Consider the following 15,256-nt stretch of genomic DNA (forward strand, 5'->3'; position numbering starts at 1 on the left):
CAAATGTGTTTGAACCCGACCAAGTAGCAGCTCGGCAAAGCTGTAAAGCCGAGACCCCTCGGGCAGCCGCCCAAGAAGAGCCCACCTTCCTTGTGGAATGGGCTTTTACTGATTTAGGATGCGGTAACCCTGCCGCAGAATGAGCTTGCTGAATCGTGTTACAGATCCAGCGCGCAATAGTTTGCTTTGAAGCCGGAGCACCCAGTTTGTTGGGTGCATGCAGGATAAACAGCAAGTCAGTTTTCCTGACTCCAGCCGTCCTGGCTACATAGATATTCAAAGCCCTGACTACGTCCAGCAACTTGGAAGCCTCCAAGTCCCGAGTAGCCGCAGGCACCACAATAGGTTGGTTCAAATGAAACGCTGATACCACCTTTGGGAGAAATTGGGGACGAGTCCTCAATTCTGCCCTGTCCATATGGAAGATCAGATACGGGCTTTTACATGACAAAGCCGCCAATTCTGACACACGCCTAGCTGAAGCCAAGGCCAACAGCATGACCACCTTCCACGTGAGATACTTTAGCTCCACGGTCTTAAGTGGCTCAAACCAGTGTGATTTCAGGAAATCCAACACAACGTTAAGATCCCAAGGTGCCACTGGAGGCACAAAAGGGGGCTGAATATGCAGCACTCCCTTAACAAACGTCTGAACTTCAGGCAGTGAAGCCAGTTCTTTTTGAAAGAAAATAGATAGGGCCGAAATCTGGACTTTTATGGATCCTAATTTTAGGCCCATAGTCACTCCTGACTGTAGGAAGTGCAGGAATCGACTCAGCTGGAATTCCTCTGTAGGGGCCTTCCGCTAGGATCCGGCGTTCAACCGCCATGCCGTCAAACGCAGCCGCGGTAAGTCTTGGAACAGACAGGGCCCCTGCTGTAACAGGTCCTGTCTGAGAGGCAGAGGCCATGGGTCCTCTGAGATCATTTCTTGTAGTTCTGGGTACCAAGTTCTTCTTGGCCAATCCGGAACGATGAGTATAGTTCTTACTCCTCTCTTTTTACTATCCTCAGTACCTTGGGTATGAGAGGAAGAGGAGGGAACACATAAACCGACTGGTACACCCACGGTGTCACTAGTGCGTCCACAGCTATCGCCTGAGGGTCCCGTGACCTGGCGCAATATTTTTTTAGCTTTTTGTTGAGGCGGGACGCCATCATGTCCACCTGTGGCAGTTCCCAGCGATTTACAATCGGTGTGAAGACTTCTTGATGAAGTCCCCACTCTCCCGGGTGGAGGTCGTGCCTGCTGAGGAAGTCTGCTTCCCAGTTGTCCACTCCCGGAATGAACACTGCTGACAGTGCTAGCACGCGATTCTCCGCCCATCGAAGAATCCTTGTGGCTTCTGCCATCGCGCTTCTTGTGCCGCCCTGTCTGTTTACATGGGCGACCGCCGTGATGTTGTCTGACTGAATCAGCACCGGTTGGTTTTGAAGCAGGGGTTCTGCTTGACTCAGGGCGTTGTAAATGGCCCTTAGTTCCAGAATATTTATGTGAAGGGAAGTCTCCGGACTTGACCACTGTCCTTGGAAGTTCCTTCCCTGAGTGACTGCCCCCAACCTCGGAGGCTTGCATCCGTGGTCACCAGGACCCAGTCCTGTATGCCGAATCTGCGGCCCTCGAGAAGATGAGCACTCTGCAGCCACCACAGCAGAGACACCCTGGCCCTCGGGGACAGGGGTGATCAGCCGATGCATCTGAAGATGCGATCCGGACCACTTGTCTAACAGATCCCACTGAAAGATCCTTGCATGGAACCTGCCGAAGGGAATTGCCTTCGTAAGAAGCTACCATCTTTCCCAGGACTCGCGTGCAGTGATGCACCGACACCTGTTTTGGTTCAGGAGGTCCCTGACCAGAGATGACAATTCCACGGGCAGGAGAGTGCGGATGACTCTGCAGCACCGATTGAGCAAACAGGAGGTCCTCATCAGCCAGGGTATCAAACTTATAGAACTTTGCAAAGGTGTTTGACCCCCGACCAAGTAGCAGCTCGGCACAGTTGTAGTGCCGAGACCCCTCGGGCAGCCGCCCAAGAAGAGCCCACCTTCCTAGTGGAATGGGCCTTAACCGATTTAGGCAATGGCAATCCTGCCGTAGAATGCGCCTGCTGAATCGTGTTACAGATCCAGCGAGCAATTGTCTGCTTTGAAGCAGGAGCGCCAACCTTGTTGGCCGCATACAGAACAAACAGAGCTTCAGTCTTCCTGATCCTAGCTGTTCTGGTCACGTAAATCTTCAAAGCCCTGACCACATCCAGGGACTCGGGAGTCCTCCAAGTCCCGTGTAGCCACAGGCACGACAATAGGTTGGTTCATATGAAAAGATGAGACCACCTTGGGCAGAAATTGAGGATGAGTCCTCAACTCTGCCCTATCCACGTGAAAAATCAGGTATGGGCTTTTATATGATAAAGCCGCTAATTACGAAACACGCCTTGCAGAAGCTAAGGCCAACAACATGACCACTTTCCAAGTGAGGTATTTCAACTCCACTGTTTTGAGTGGTTCAAACCAAGGTGACTTGAGGAAACTTAATACCACGTTAAGATCCCAAGGCGCCACCGGAGGTACAAAAGGGAGGCTGAATATGCAGCACTCCCTTCACAAAAGTCTGTACTTCAGGAAGAGAAGCCAATTCTCTTTGAAAGAAAATGGATAAGGCCGAAATTTGGACCCTTATGGACCCTAATTTTAGGCCCAAATTCACTCCCGTTTGAAGGAAGTGAAGCAGATGGCCCAAATGGAACTCCTCCGTAGGAGCAACTCTTGCCTCACACCAAGAAACATATTTCCGCCATATACGGTGATAATGTTTCGATGTCACATCCTTCCTAGCCTTGATCAGGGTAGGAATGACCTCCTCCGGAATCCCTTTTTCAGTTAGGATCCGGCGTTCAACCGCCATGCAGTCAAACGCAGCCGCGGTAAGTCTTGGAACAGACAGGGCCCCTGCTGCAGCAGGTCCTGCCTTAGAGGAAGAGGCCACGGATCTTCTGTGAGCAACTCTTGCAGATCCGGATACCAAGTCCTCGTTGGCCAATCTGGAACAATGAGAATTGTTCTGACCCTTCTTAGTCTTATTAATCTCAACACCTTGGGTATGAGAGGCAGAGGAGGAAACACATAGACCGATCTGAACACCCATAGTGTCACCAGAGCGTCTACCGCTACCGCCTGAGGGTCTCTTGACCTCGCGCAATACCTCTTTAGCTTTTTGTTGAGACGGGACGCCATCATGTCTATTTGAGGCAGTCCCCACGATCCACGATCTGTGTGAAGACTTCTTGATGAAGTCCCCACTCTCCCGGATGCAGGTCGTGCCTGCTGAGGAAGTCCGCCTCCCAGTTGTCCACCCCCGGGATGCACACTGCTGATAGTGCGCTTACATGGCCTTCCGCCCAGCGCAGAATCCTTGTCGACTCTGCCATGGCCACTCTGCTCCTTGTGCCGCCATGGCGGTTTACATGAGCCACTGCCTTCATATTGTCTGACTGAATCAGAACCGGTTTGTTCTAAAGCCACTCCTCCGCCTGGCGTAGGGCGTTGTAAATGGCCCTTAACTCCAGGACACTGATGTGGAGACAAGTCTCTAGGCTTGACCAGAGACCTTGGAAATTTCTTCCCAGTGTGACAGCCCCCCAACCTCGGAGGCTCGCGTCCGTGGTTACCAGGATCCAGTCCTGAATGCCGAACCTGCGACCCTCTAGGAGGTGAGCACTGTGCAGCCACCACAAGAGAGATACCCTGGCCCTGGGAGACAGGGTGATCAGTTTCTGCATATGTAGATGGGACCCGGACCATTTGTCCAATAGGTCCCATTGGAAAGTCCTCGCATGGAACCTGCCGAAAGGGGATGGCCTCGTATGAAGGCAACATCTTCCCCAGAACCTTTGTGCAATGATGCACCGAAACCTTTTTTGGCTTTAAAAGGTTCCTGACCAGGGCTATGAGCTCCTGAGCCTTCTCCGCCAGAAGAAAAACTATTTTTTGGTCTGCGTCTAGAATCAGGCCCAAAAAGGTCAGACGCGTTGCAGGTACTAGCTGGGATTTCGGTAAATTGAGAATCCAACCGTGCATCTGCAACGTCTTCATGGAAAGAGACACGCTGTCCAGCAACTTCTCCCGAGATCTCGCCTTTATAAGGAAATCGTCCAAGTACGGGATAATTGTGACACCCTGCTTGCGCAGGAGCACCATCATTTCCGCCATTACCTTGGTGAAAATTCTCGGGGCCGTGGAAAGACCAAACGGCAACGTCTGAAATTGGTAGTGACAATCCTGTACTGCAAATCTCAGAAACGCCTGGTGAGGGGAGAAAATCGGAACATGAAGGTACGCATCCTTTATGTCCAGGGACACCATCCAATCCCCTCCCTCCAGGCTGGCGATGACCATTCTGAGCGATTCCATTTTGAACTTGAACCTCTTCAAGTACAGGTTCAGGGATTTTGGATTTAGAATGGGTCTGACCGAACCGTCCGGTTTCGGTACCACAAACAGGGATGAATAATAACCCTCTCCTTGCTGGAGATAAGGAACCTTGATTATCACCTGTTGAATGTACAATTTGTGAATTGCCGCTAACACTAGCTCCCTCTCTGACGGGGAAGCCGGCAGAGCAGATTTGAAAATCCGGCGAGGGGGCATGTTTTCGAATTCCAGTCTGTATCCCTGGGATACAATCTCTATTGCCCAGGGACCCACCTGTGATTGAACCCAGACGTGGCTGAAAAGACAAAGACGTGCCCCCACTTGATCTGACACCCCCTCCCCCCCCCCCCCCCCCCCCCTCCGGAAAGCCACTGCTTCATGCTGTGGACTTTGCGGAAGTAGGGGAGGACTTCTGCTCCTGGGAACTAGCCGAGTGCAGCTTTTTTCCCTTGCCTTTACCTCTGGCAACGAAGGACGATCCTCGTACCTTCTTGTTTTTATTGGAACGAAAGGACTGCATTTGATAATGTGGTACCTTCTTAGAATGCTGCGGGGGAACATAAGGTAAAAAATTCGATTTACCGGCCGTAGCAGTAGAGACTTCTCCAAACAACTCCTCCCCCTTACTCCATATGCCGCTTTGAGTCGGCGTCTCCCGTCCCCTGTCGGGTCCACAAGAGCCGCCTAGCAGAAATAGACATAGCGTTTATTCTAGAGCTTAGCAAACAAATGTCTCTCTGAGCATCCCTCATATACAAGGCAGCATCTCTGATATGCTCCATGGTCATTAGAATGGTATCCCTATCTAAGGTATCCATCTCCGTAGATAAGGAGTCTGCCCATGCCACGACAGCACTACAAACCCAGGCCGACGCCATGGCCGGCCTAACTATAGTTCCTGAATGTGTAAATGTGCTTCATGGTAATTTCCTGCTTGCGATCAGCAGGATCCTTGAGGGAAGCAGTATCCGGAGAAGGCAGTGCCACCTTCTTGGATAAGCGTGTCAGCGCCTTGTCTACTTTAGGCGCAGATTCCCATCGTATCCGATCCTTCTGTGGAAAAGGATACGCCATGAGAATCCTTTTGGGAACATGGAGTCTCCTATCCGGAGATTCCCAAGCCTTTACGCATAATTCGCTTAGCTCAAATGAGGACGGAAACGTGACCTCAGGCTTTTTCCCTTTATACATGTGAACCCTCGTGTCAGGGACAGGGGGTTCCCCCGTGATATGCAAAACCTCTTTTATGGCAATAATCATGTACCTAATACCTTTTGCCACCTTCGGCTGTAATTTTGCATCCTCATAGTCGACACTAGAGTCAGTATCTGTCAGCGACCTGGGATATGGGGCGCTTTTGAGACCCTGAAGGTCCTGGCACCACAGGGACAGGCACGGACTGGCTACCTGACTGATCCCTAGCTTCAGCCTTGTCTAATCTTTTATGCAGGAGATTTACATTTGCATTCAAGACATTCAGCATATCCACCCAGTCTAGTGTCGGCGTTGCCGACGGCGACCTGACATTCAAGCACTCCCCCTCCACATTAAGCGAGCCTTCCTCATCAAACATGTCGACACACACGTACCGACACACTGCACACATCCAGGGAAACTTTTTCTGGAGAGAGAGAGAGAGAGAGAGAGAGAGAGAGAGAGAGAGAGAGAGAGAGAGAGAGAGAGAGAGAGAGAGAGAGAGAGAGAGAGAGAGAGAGAGAGAGAGAGAGAGAGAGAGAATGCCAGCACACACCCCAGCGCAACAACCTGGAGACCAACACAGGATGCTTTTCCCCAGCAGCGCTGTATTATACTTTATCCGCCAATTATGTGCCCCCCTCTCTTTTTAAACTCCCTTCACCGTGTGTAAGCAGGGGAGAGTCCGGGGAGCTTCCTCTCAGCGTTCTGTGGAGAAAGAAATGGCGCTGGTGAGTGCCGAGGGAGGCGGCGGGCTTCTGTCCCGCTCAAAATCGTGTAAAATGGTGGGGGGCTCAATTATATACATGTACAGTGCCCAGCTGTACATGTATATACCTATTTGCCATCTAAGAGGTGTTATTATTGCTGCCCAGGGCGCCGCCCCCTGCGCCCATACAGTGACCGGAATGTGTGAGGTGATGTGGAGCAATGACGCACAGCTGCAGTGCTGTGCGTTACCTCTGTGATGCTGAAGGCTTCTGCCGCCTGAGACGTCTTCTTGCTTCTGTTCTTCTGGCTCTGTGAGAAGAACGGCGGCGTGGCTCCGGGGGTGGACGCCCAGTACGAACCTGTGTTCACCCCCTCTGAAGCTAATGGTGTCCAGTAGCAGAGGAAGCAGATCCTATCAGTTAAGTAGGTCTGCCCCTTTCTCCTCAGTCCCTCGATGCAGGGAGCCTGTTGCCAGCAGTGCTCCCTGTGAAAAAGTAAAAATCCAAACAAAAATGCTTTCTGTAGCAAAGAACTCAAGAGAGCTCCCTGCAGTGCGCCCTTCATCCTCTGGGCACAGTGTAAAACTGAGGTCTGGAGGAGGGACATAGAGGGAGGAGCCAGTGCACACCCAGAATCCAAAGCTTTCTTAAAGTGCCCTATCTCCTGCAGAGCCCGTCTATCCCCCTTGGTCCTTACGGAGTCCCCAGCATCCTCTAGGACGTTAGAGAAAATAAGAATTTACTTACCGATAATTCTATTTCTCGTAGTCCGTAGTGGATGCTGGGGACTCCGTAAGGACCATGGGAATAGCGGCTCCGCAGGAGACTGGGCACAAAAGTAAAGCTTTAGAACTACCTGGTGTGCACTGGCCCCTCCCCCTATGACCCCCCTCCAAGCCTCAGTTAGGATACTGTGCCCGGACGAGCGTACACAATAAGGAAGGATTTTGAATCCCGGGTAAGACTCATACCAGCCACACCAATCACACCATATAACTCGTGATCTAAACCCAGTTAACAGCATGATAACAGAGGAGCCTCTAGAAAAGATGGCTCACTACAGCAATAACCCAATTTTTTTGGTAACAATAACTATGTACCAGTATTGCAGACAATCCGCACTTGGGATGGGCGCCCAGCATCCACTACGGACTACGAGAAATAGAATTATCGGTAAGTAAATTCTTATTTTCTCTAACGTCCTAAGTGGATGCTGGGGACTCCGTAAGGACCATGGGGATTATACCAAAGCTCCCAAACAGGCGGGAGAGTGCGGATGACTCTGCAGCACCAAATGAGAGAACTCCAGGTCCTCCTCAGCCAGGGTATCAATTTTGTAGAATTTTACAAACGTATTTGCTCCTGACCAAGTAGCTGCTCGGCAAAGTTGTAAAGCCGAGACCCCTCGGGCAGCCGCCCAAGATGAGCCCATCTTCCTTGTGGAGTGGGCATTTACAGATTTTTGGCTGTGGCAGGCCTGCCACAGAATGTGCAAGCTGAATTGTACTACAAATCCAACGAGCAATAGTCTGCTTAGAAGCAGGAGCACCCAGCTTGTTGGGTGCATACAGGATAAACAGCGAGTCAGATTTTCTGACTCCAGCCGTCCTGGAAACATATATTTTCAGGGCCCTGACAACGTCTAGCAACTTGGAGTCCTCCAAGTCCCTAGTAGCCGCAGGCACCACAATAGATTGGTTCAGGTGAAACGCTGAAACCACCTTAGGGAGAAACTGAGGACGAGTCCTCAATTCCGCCCTGTCCGAATGGAAAATCAGATAAGGGCTTTTACAGGATAAAGCCGCCAATTCTGACACGCGCCTGGCCCAGGCCAGGGCCAACAGCATGACCACTTTCCATGTGAGATATTTTAACTCCACAGATTTAAGTGGTTCAAACCAATGTGACTTTTGGAACCCAAAAACTACATTGAGATCCCAAGGTGCCACTGGAGGCACAAAAGGAGGCTGTATATGCAGTACCCCTTTTACAAACGTCTGAACTTCAGGGACTGAAGCTAGTTCTTTTTGGAAGAAAATTGACAGGGCCGAAATTTGAACCTTAATGGACCCCAATTTCAGGCCCATAGACACTCCTGTTTGCAGGAAATGTAGGAATCGACCCAGTTGAATTTCCTCCGTCGGGCCTTACTGGCCTCGCACCACGCAACATATTTTCGCCAAATGCGGTGATAATGTTTTGCGGTTACATCCTTCCTGGCTTTGATCAGGATAGGGATGACTTCATCCGGAATGCCTTTTTTCCTTCAGGATCCGGCGTTCAACCGCCATGCCGTCAAATGCAGCCGCGGTAAGTCTTGGAACAGACAGGGTCCTTGCTGGAGCAGGTCCCTTCTTAGAGGTAGAGGCCACGGATCCTCCGTGAGCATCTCTTGAAGTTCCGGTTACCAAGTCCTTCTTGGCCAATCCGGAGCCACGAATATAGTGCTTACTCCTCTCCATCTTATCAATCTCAGTACCTTGGGTATGAGAGGCAGAGGAGGGAACACATACACTGACTGGTACACCCACGGTGTTACCAGAGCGTCTACAGCTATTGCCTGAGGGTCCCTTGACCTGGCGCAATACCTGTCGAGTTTTTCCCAACGGTTTATAATCATGTGGAAGACTTCTGGGTGAAGTCCCCACTCTCCCGGGTGGAGGTCGTGTCTGCTGAGGAAGTCTGCTTCCCAGTTGTCCACTCCCGGAATTGCTGACAGTGCTATCACATGATTTTCCGCCCAGCGAAGAATCCTTGCAGCTTCTGCCATTGCCCTCCTGCTTCTTGTGCCACCCTGTCTGTTTACGTGGGTGACTGCCGTGATGTTGTCCGACTGGATCAACACCGGCTGACCTTGAAGCAGAGGTCTTGCTAAGCTTAGAACATTGTAAATGGCCCTTAGCTTCAGGATATTTATGTGAAGTGATATCTCCAGGCTTGACCATAAGCCCTGGAAATTCCATCCCTGTGTGACTACTCCCCAGCCTCGCAGGCTGGCATCAGTGGTCACCAGGACCCAGTCCTGAATGCCGAATCTGCGGCCCTCTAAAAGATGAGCACTCTGCAACCACCACAGGAGGGACACCCTTGTCCTTGGTGACAGGGTTATCCGCTGATGCATCTGAAGATGCGACCCGGACCATTTGTCCAGCAGGTCCCACTGAAAAAGTTCTTGCGTGGAATCTGCCGAATGGGATTGCTTCGTAGGAAGCCACCATTTTACCCAGAACCCTTGTGCATTGATGCACTGAGACTTGGCTCGGTTTTAGGAGGTTCCTGACTAGCTCGGATAACTCCCTGGCTTTCTCCTCCGGGAGAAACACCTTTTTCTGGACTGTGTCCAGGATCATCCCTAGGAACAGAAGACAAGTCGTCGGAACCAGCTGCGATTTTGGAATATTGAGAATCCAATCGTGCTGCCGCAACACTACCTGAGATAGTGCTACACCGACCTCCAACTGTTCCCTGGATCTTACCCTTATCAGGGAATCGTCCAAGTAAGGGATAACTAAAATTCCCTTCTTTCGAAGGAATATCATCATTTCGGCCATTACCTTGGTAAAGACCCGGGGTGCCGTTGACCATCCATACGGCAGCGTCTGAACCGATAGTGACAGTTCTGTACCATAAACCTGAGGTACCCTTGGTGAGAAGGGTAAATTTGGACATGAATGTAAGCATCCTTGATGTCCCGAGACATCATGTAGTCCCCTTATTCCAGGTTTCTTAATCACTGCTCTGAGTGACCCAATCTTGAATTTGAACCTCTGTATGTAAGTGTTCAAAGATTTTAGATTTAGAATCGGTCTCACCGAGCCGTCCGGCTTCGGTACCACAACAGTGTGGAATAATACCCCGTTCCCTGTTGCAGGAGGGGTACCTTGATTATCACCTGCTGGGAATACAGCTTGTGAATGGCTTCCAAAACTGTCTCCCTGTCAGAAGGAGACATCGGTAAAGCCGACTTTAGGAAACGGCGAGGGGGAGACGTCTCGAATTCCAATTTGTACCCCTGAGATATCACCTGAAGGATCCAGGGGTCTACTTGCGAGTGAGCCCACTGCGCGCTGAAATTCATTGAGACTGGCCCCCCACCGTGCCTGATTCTGCTTGTAAAGCCCCAGCGTCATACTGAGGGCTTGGCAGAGGCGGGAGAGGGTTTCTGTTCCTGGGAACTGGCTGATTTCTGCAGCCTTTTTCCTCTCCCTCTGTCACGGGGCAGAAATGAGGAACCTTTTGCCCGCTTGTCCACGAAAAGACTGCGCCTGATAATACGGCGTCTTCTCATGTTGAGAGGCGACCTGGGGTACAAACGTGGATTTCCCAGCTGTTGCCGTGGCCACCAGGTCTGAAAGACCGACCCCAAATAACTCCTCCCCTTAATAAGGCAATACTTCCAAATGCCGTTTGGAATTCGCATCACCTGACCACTGTCGTGTCCATAACCCTCTACTGGTAGAAATGGACAACGCACTTAGACTTGATGCCAGTCGGCAAATATTCCGCTGTGCATCACGCATATATAGAAAAGCATCTTTTAAATGCTCTATAGGCAAAAATATACTGTCCCTATCCAGGGTATCAATATTTTCAGTCAGGGAATCCGACCACGCCAATCCAGCACTGCACATCCAGGCTGAGGCGATTGCTGGTCACAGTATAACACCAGTATGTGTGTAAATACATTTTAGGATACCCTCCTGCTTTCTATCAGCAGGATACTTAAGGGCGGCCATCTCAGGAGAGGGTAGAGCCCTTACAAGCGTGTGAGCGCTTTATCCACCCTAGGGGGTGTTTCCCAACGCACCCTAACCTCTGGCGGGAAAAGATATAATGCCAATAACATTTTAGAAATTATCAGTTGTTATCGGGGGAAACCCACGCATCATCACACACCTCATTTAATTTCTCAGATTCAGGAAAACTACAGGTAGTTTTTCCTCACCGAACATAATACCCCTTTTTGGTGGTACTCGTATTATCAGAAATGTGTAAAACATTTTTCATTGCCTCAATCATGTAACGTGTGGCCCTACTGGAAGTCACATTTGTCTCTTCACCGTCGACACTGGAGTCAGTATCCGTGTCGGCGTCTATATCTGCCATCTGAGGTAACGGGCGCTTTAGAGCCCCTGACGGCCTATGAGACGTCTGGACAGGCACAAGCTGAGTAGCCGGCTGTCTCATGTCAACCACTGTCTTTTATACAGAGCTGACACTGTCACGTAATTCCTTCCAACAGTTCATCCACTCAGGTGTCGACCCCCTAGGGGGTGACATCACTATTACAGGCAATCTGCTCCGTCTCCACATCATTTTTCTCCTCATACATGTCGACACAAACGTACCGACATACAGCACACACACAGGGAATGCTCTGATAGAGGACAGGACCCCACTAGCCCTTTGGGGAGACAGAGGGAGAGTTTGCCAGCACACACCAGAGCGCTATATATATATATATATACAGGGATAACCTTATGACGCCGTATTATCAGGCGCAGTCTTTCCACGGCAACAGCTGGGAAATCCACGTTTGTACCCCAGGTCGCCTCTCAACATGAGAAATAAGTGTTTTTCCCCTTATAGCTGCTGTATCTTTAATACTGCGCGTAATTAGTGCCCCCCCTCTCTTTTTTTACCCTTTCTGTAGTGTAGTGACTGCAGGGGAGAGCCAGGGAGCTTCCCTCCAACGGAGCTGAGGGAAAATGGCGCCAGTGTGCTGAGGAGATGGGCTCCGCCCCCTTATCGGCGGCCTTATCTCCCGTTTTTCTATGCATTCTGGCAGGGGTTAAATGCATCCATATAGCCCAGGAGCTATATGTGATGCATTTTTTGCCATCCAAGGTGTTTTTATTGCGTCTCAGGGCGCACCCCCCCAGCGCCCTGCACCCTCAGTGACCGGAGTGTGAAGTGTGCTGAGAGCAATGGCGCACAGCTGCAGTGCTGTGCGCTACCTTGTTGAAGACAGGACGTCTTCTGCCGCCGATTTTCCGGACCTCTTCTGTCTTCTGGCTCTGTAAGGGGGCCGGCGGCGTGGCTCTGGGACCCATCCATGGCTGGGCCTGTGATCGTCCCTCTGGAGCTAATGTCCAGTAGCCTAAGAAGCCCAATCCACTCTGCACGCAGGTGAGTTCGCTTCTTCTCCCCTTAGTCCCTCGATGCAGTGAGCCTGTTGCCAGCAGGTCTCGCTGAAAATAAAAAACCTAAAACTAAACTTTTCACTAAGCAGCTCAGGAGAGCCACCTAGTGTGCACCCTTCTCGTTCGGGCACAAAAATCTAACTGAGGCTTGGAGGGGGGGTCATAGGGGGAGGGGCCAGTGCACACCAGGTAGTTCTAAAGCTTTACTTTTGTGCCCAGTCTCCTGCGGAGCCGCTATTCCCATGGTCCTTACGGAGTCCCCAGCATCCACTTAGGACGTTAGAGAAATTATATTTTTTAATTTTTCATACTTTACCATCCACGTGGACTACGATTGGTAACCTGTGCCGAGCGCAGCGAGGCACCTTGCCGGCAGTATGGCGAATGAAGCGAGCCATGCAAGGGGACGCGGTACACCAATTGGGGGTTCCTGGTCATGTTATGGAAAAAAACACCAAAAACGGTTCAAAAATCCATGTCAACCTTTTCATATGTCGGCCTGTCACGTGCCGACCATTTTCATGTGTCGACCATGTCCACCTAATGACTGTAGACCATAACATGATCGACCATTCATACCGGAACCCCTTTTAAGTCTGCAATGCCAGTCTCAGTACTGTGTACACCCGTAGTGTACTTACACTCAGTTTGCTCCCTCAGAAGCAGTGCGTCCTCACTGTGTACTGAGTCTGGAGACTCCGCTGCCCCCGTAGAAGCCCTGCGTCTCTGTACCCTCATGCCGCCATAATAACCGGCGACCCGCTAACCGGGACGCCAACTTAGTGCTCACCACTCTTCTATCTTCTGGCTCTGTTAGGGGTGGCGGCGTGCTGCGGCGTGCAAATAGTTCCCTCAGGAGCTAGTGTCCTGTCAGCGGGGAACGGGACCATTAACCCTTCAAGAGGTTGGGCCATGCGCCCCCTATGTCCCACGAAGCAGGCAGGCTGGTACCATCCAGCCCTGCTTGAAAATAAACAAATAAAATAAATGCAGAAAACGCTTCTGGAGCTTCCAACGATGTGACCAGGTCTTCCGGGCACATTTTCTAAACGGAGTCTGGTAGGAGGAGCAAAGAGGGAGGAGCCAGCCCACACTACCACATTTTTAAAGTTCCCAAGGCTCCTAGTGGACCTGTCTATACCCCATGGTACTAAATGTATTCCCAATATCCTCTAGGACGTAAGAGAAAGAAAAATGGTGTTGCGCAAACTAACTTTAATGGGCGTATAGCCTTAAAATAAATAATAAATTAAAAAAATTGTACAAACTCCAGACATCTTGAAAATACGATGACAAACAATGCTCACCTCTCATATACTCTATGGTACCATCCAAAACAAGGTTCAACAGAGGATCAAATCCCTTCAGAACTCCACTTGCTTAAAGAAAAAAAAAAAAAAAGTAACAAACACACGCACAGCAATAAGGTAAATTAACACTTAGAAGCAGTATGGAACATACAATTCCTGAATTTCCAATGATTAACAAAATGTTAATTATATTAATCTCCATGGCAGTGTGTACTCTCCTGGTTATCAGTTGAATATTTTCTATAAACAAGTCATGTATGCAGATTTATTCTGCTATAGGGATGTGGAATGTCTAGCTGTCCAATTTATTTCACACCACCTATTAGCAATGCTGCTGTGAAAATCCCCCACATTGAGAAATGCATCTTGCCTTTCTACTTTAAAACTTAAAATAAAGACATCATGGTTTAGTTGTATTTTGAAACAATAACAATGTTGGGTATTGAACATTTTTATGAGGGAAGTGGGGGCCGGGATTGAATTGTAGAGCTCTGCCACAGCTCCCATCTAAAGTGACTGAGAACTTCAGGTGTGTCCTTATACATCTTTGCCTAAACATTCCGGCATGCCGTGGTGCTCGCGAAAGCAGGCAGCGAGAAGACACGCTTCGGCTGCCAGACTTGGGAGGGGACTGAGCGGGCATGTATGGGATCGGTAGCGGGTTAATAAGCTTCCGCTACGCATTGTCATTTGGTGGATTTCACAGGTGTGTGCAACCCGCACACAATAGCAGACAGAGGGGGTGCGACAGTGCGCAATCCCGTGATGCATGTGCATCGTGTAAACGCCATGCTGCTCATTTCAGCAAAGATGTGCGAGGACACATCTGTATGTTATTTGTGCTGATGGGCACAAGTGCTGCAGGCACCCTTTGTTCTTGATCGAACACTCCTAAAGTGGAGAGCAGAAATCTGTCAAAAGTTGAGCTTTGGGTGCCAAAACTCAGCGTGCCCAGTAGTTTGCACGGGTTTAGGCGCCTTATGAGGCTAAACCCGGTGGTGTACTGCGGCGCGACATGCACAGCACTCGCCTGCAATTCGCCCATAAGTTAAAATAGGATTTTAATACCTACCGGTAAATCCTTTTCTCGTAGTCCATAGAGGATGCTGGGGACTCCAAAAGGACCATGGGGTATAGCCGGGGTCCGCAGAAGACATGGGCACACTATAAGACTTTGAATGGGTGTGAACTGGCTCCTCCCTCTATGCCCCTTCTCCAGATATCAGTTATAGGATCTGTGCCCAGGGAGACTGGCATTGAGGAAAAAGGATTTTTGTTACACTAAGGGTGAGATACACACCGGCTCACACCACAACACACCGTACAACTGGATTACCAGGAATACCAGATAACAGTATGAATGAAAAACAGCAACAAGCTGAACATAACCGATACACAACCATCGTGTAACCGAAAACAACAACTAACAATACAACTGCAAGTAACAGTCCACACTGGGATGGGC

General features: G+C 50.1%; 1 protein-coding gene across 2 annotated transcripts in view; it reads right to left on the reverse strand.

The window, feature by feature from the left end:
• LSM7 (LSM7 homolog, U6 small nuclear RNA and mRNA degradation associated) overlaps positions 1–15,256 on the reverse strand; it is a 57,541-nt gene that overhangs the window by 8,295 nt on the left and 33,990 nt on the right. For both annotated transcript variants that reach the window (XM_063920071.1, XM_063920072.1), the window contains exon 3: positions 13,789–13,860. In XM_063920071.1, coding sequence (XP_063776141.1) covers positions 13,789–13,860 — 72 coding nt within the window. The remainder of the gene's footprint in view (positions 1–13,788; positions 13,861–15,256) is intronic.

Source organism: Pseudophryne corroboree, chromosome 1 (genome assembly GCF_028390025.1).
Source record: "Pseudophryne corroboree isolate aPseCor3 chromosome 1, aPseCor3.hap2, whole genome shotgun sequence".
Taxonomy (NCBI): domain Eukaryota; kingdom Metazoa; phylum Chordata; class Amphibia; order Anura; family Myobatrachidae; genus Pseudophryne; species Pseudophryne corroboree.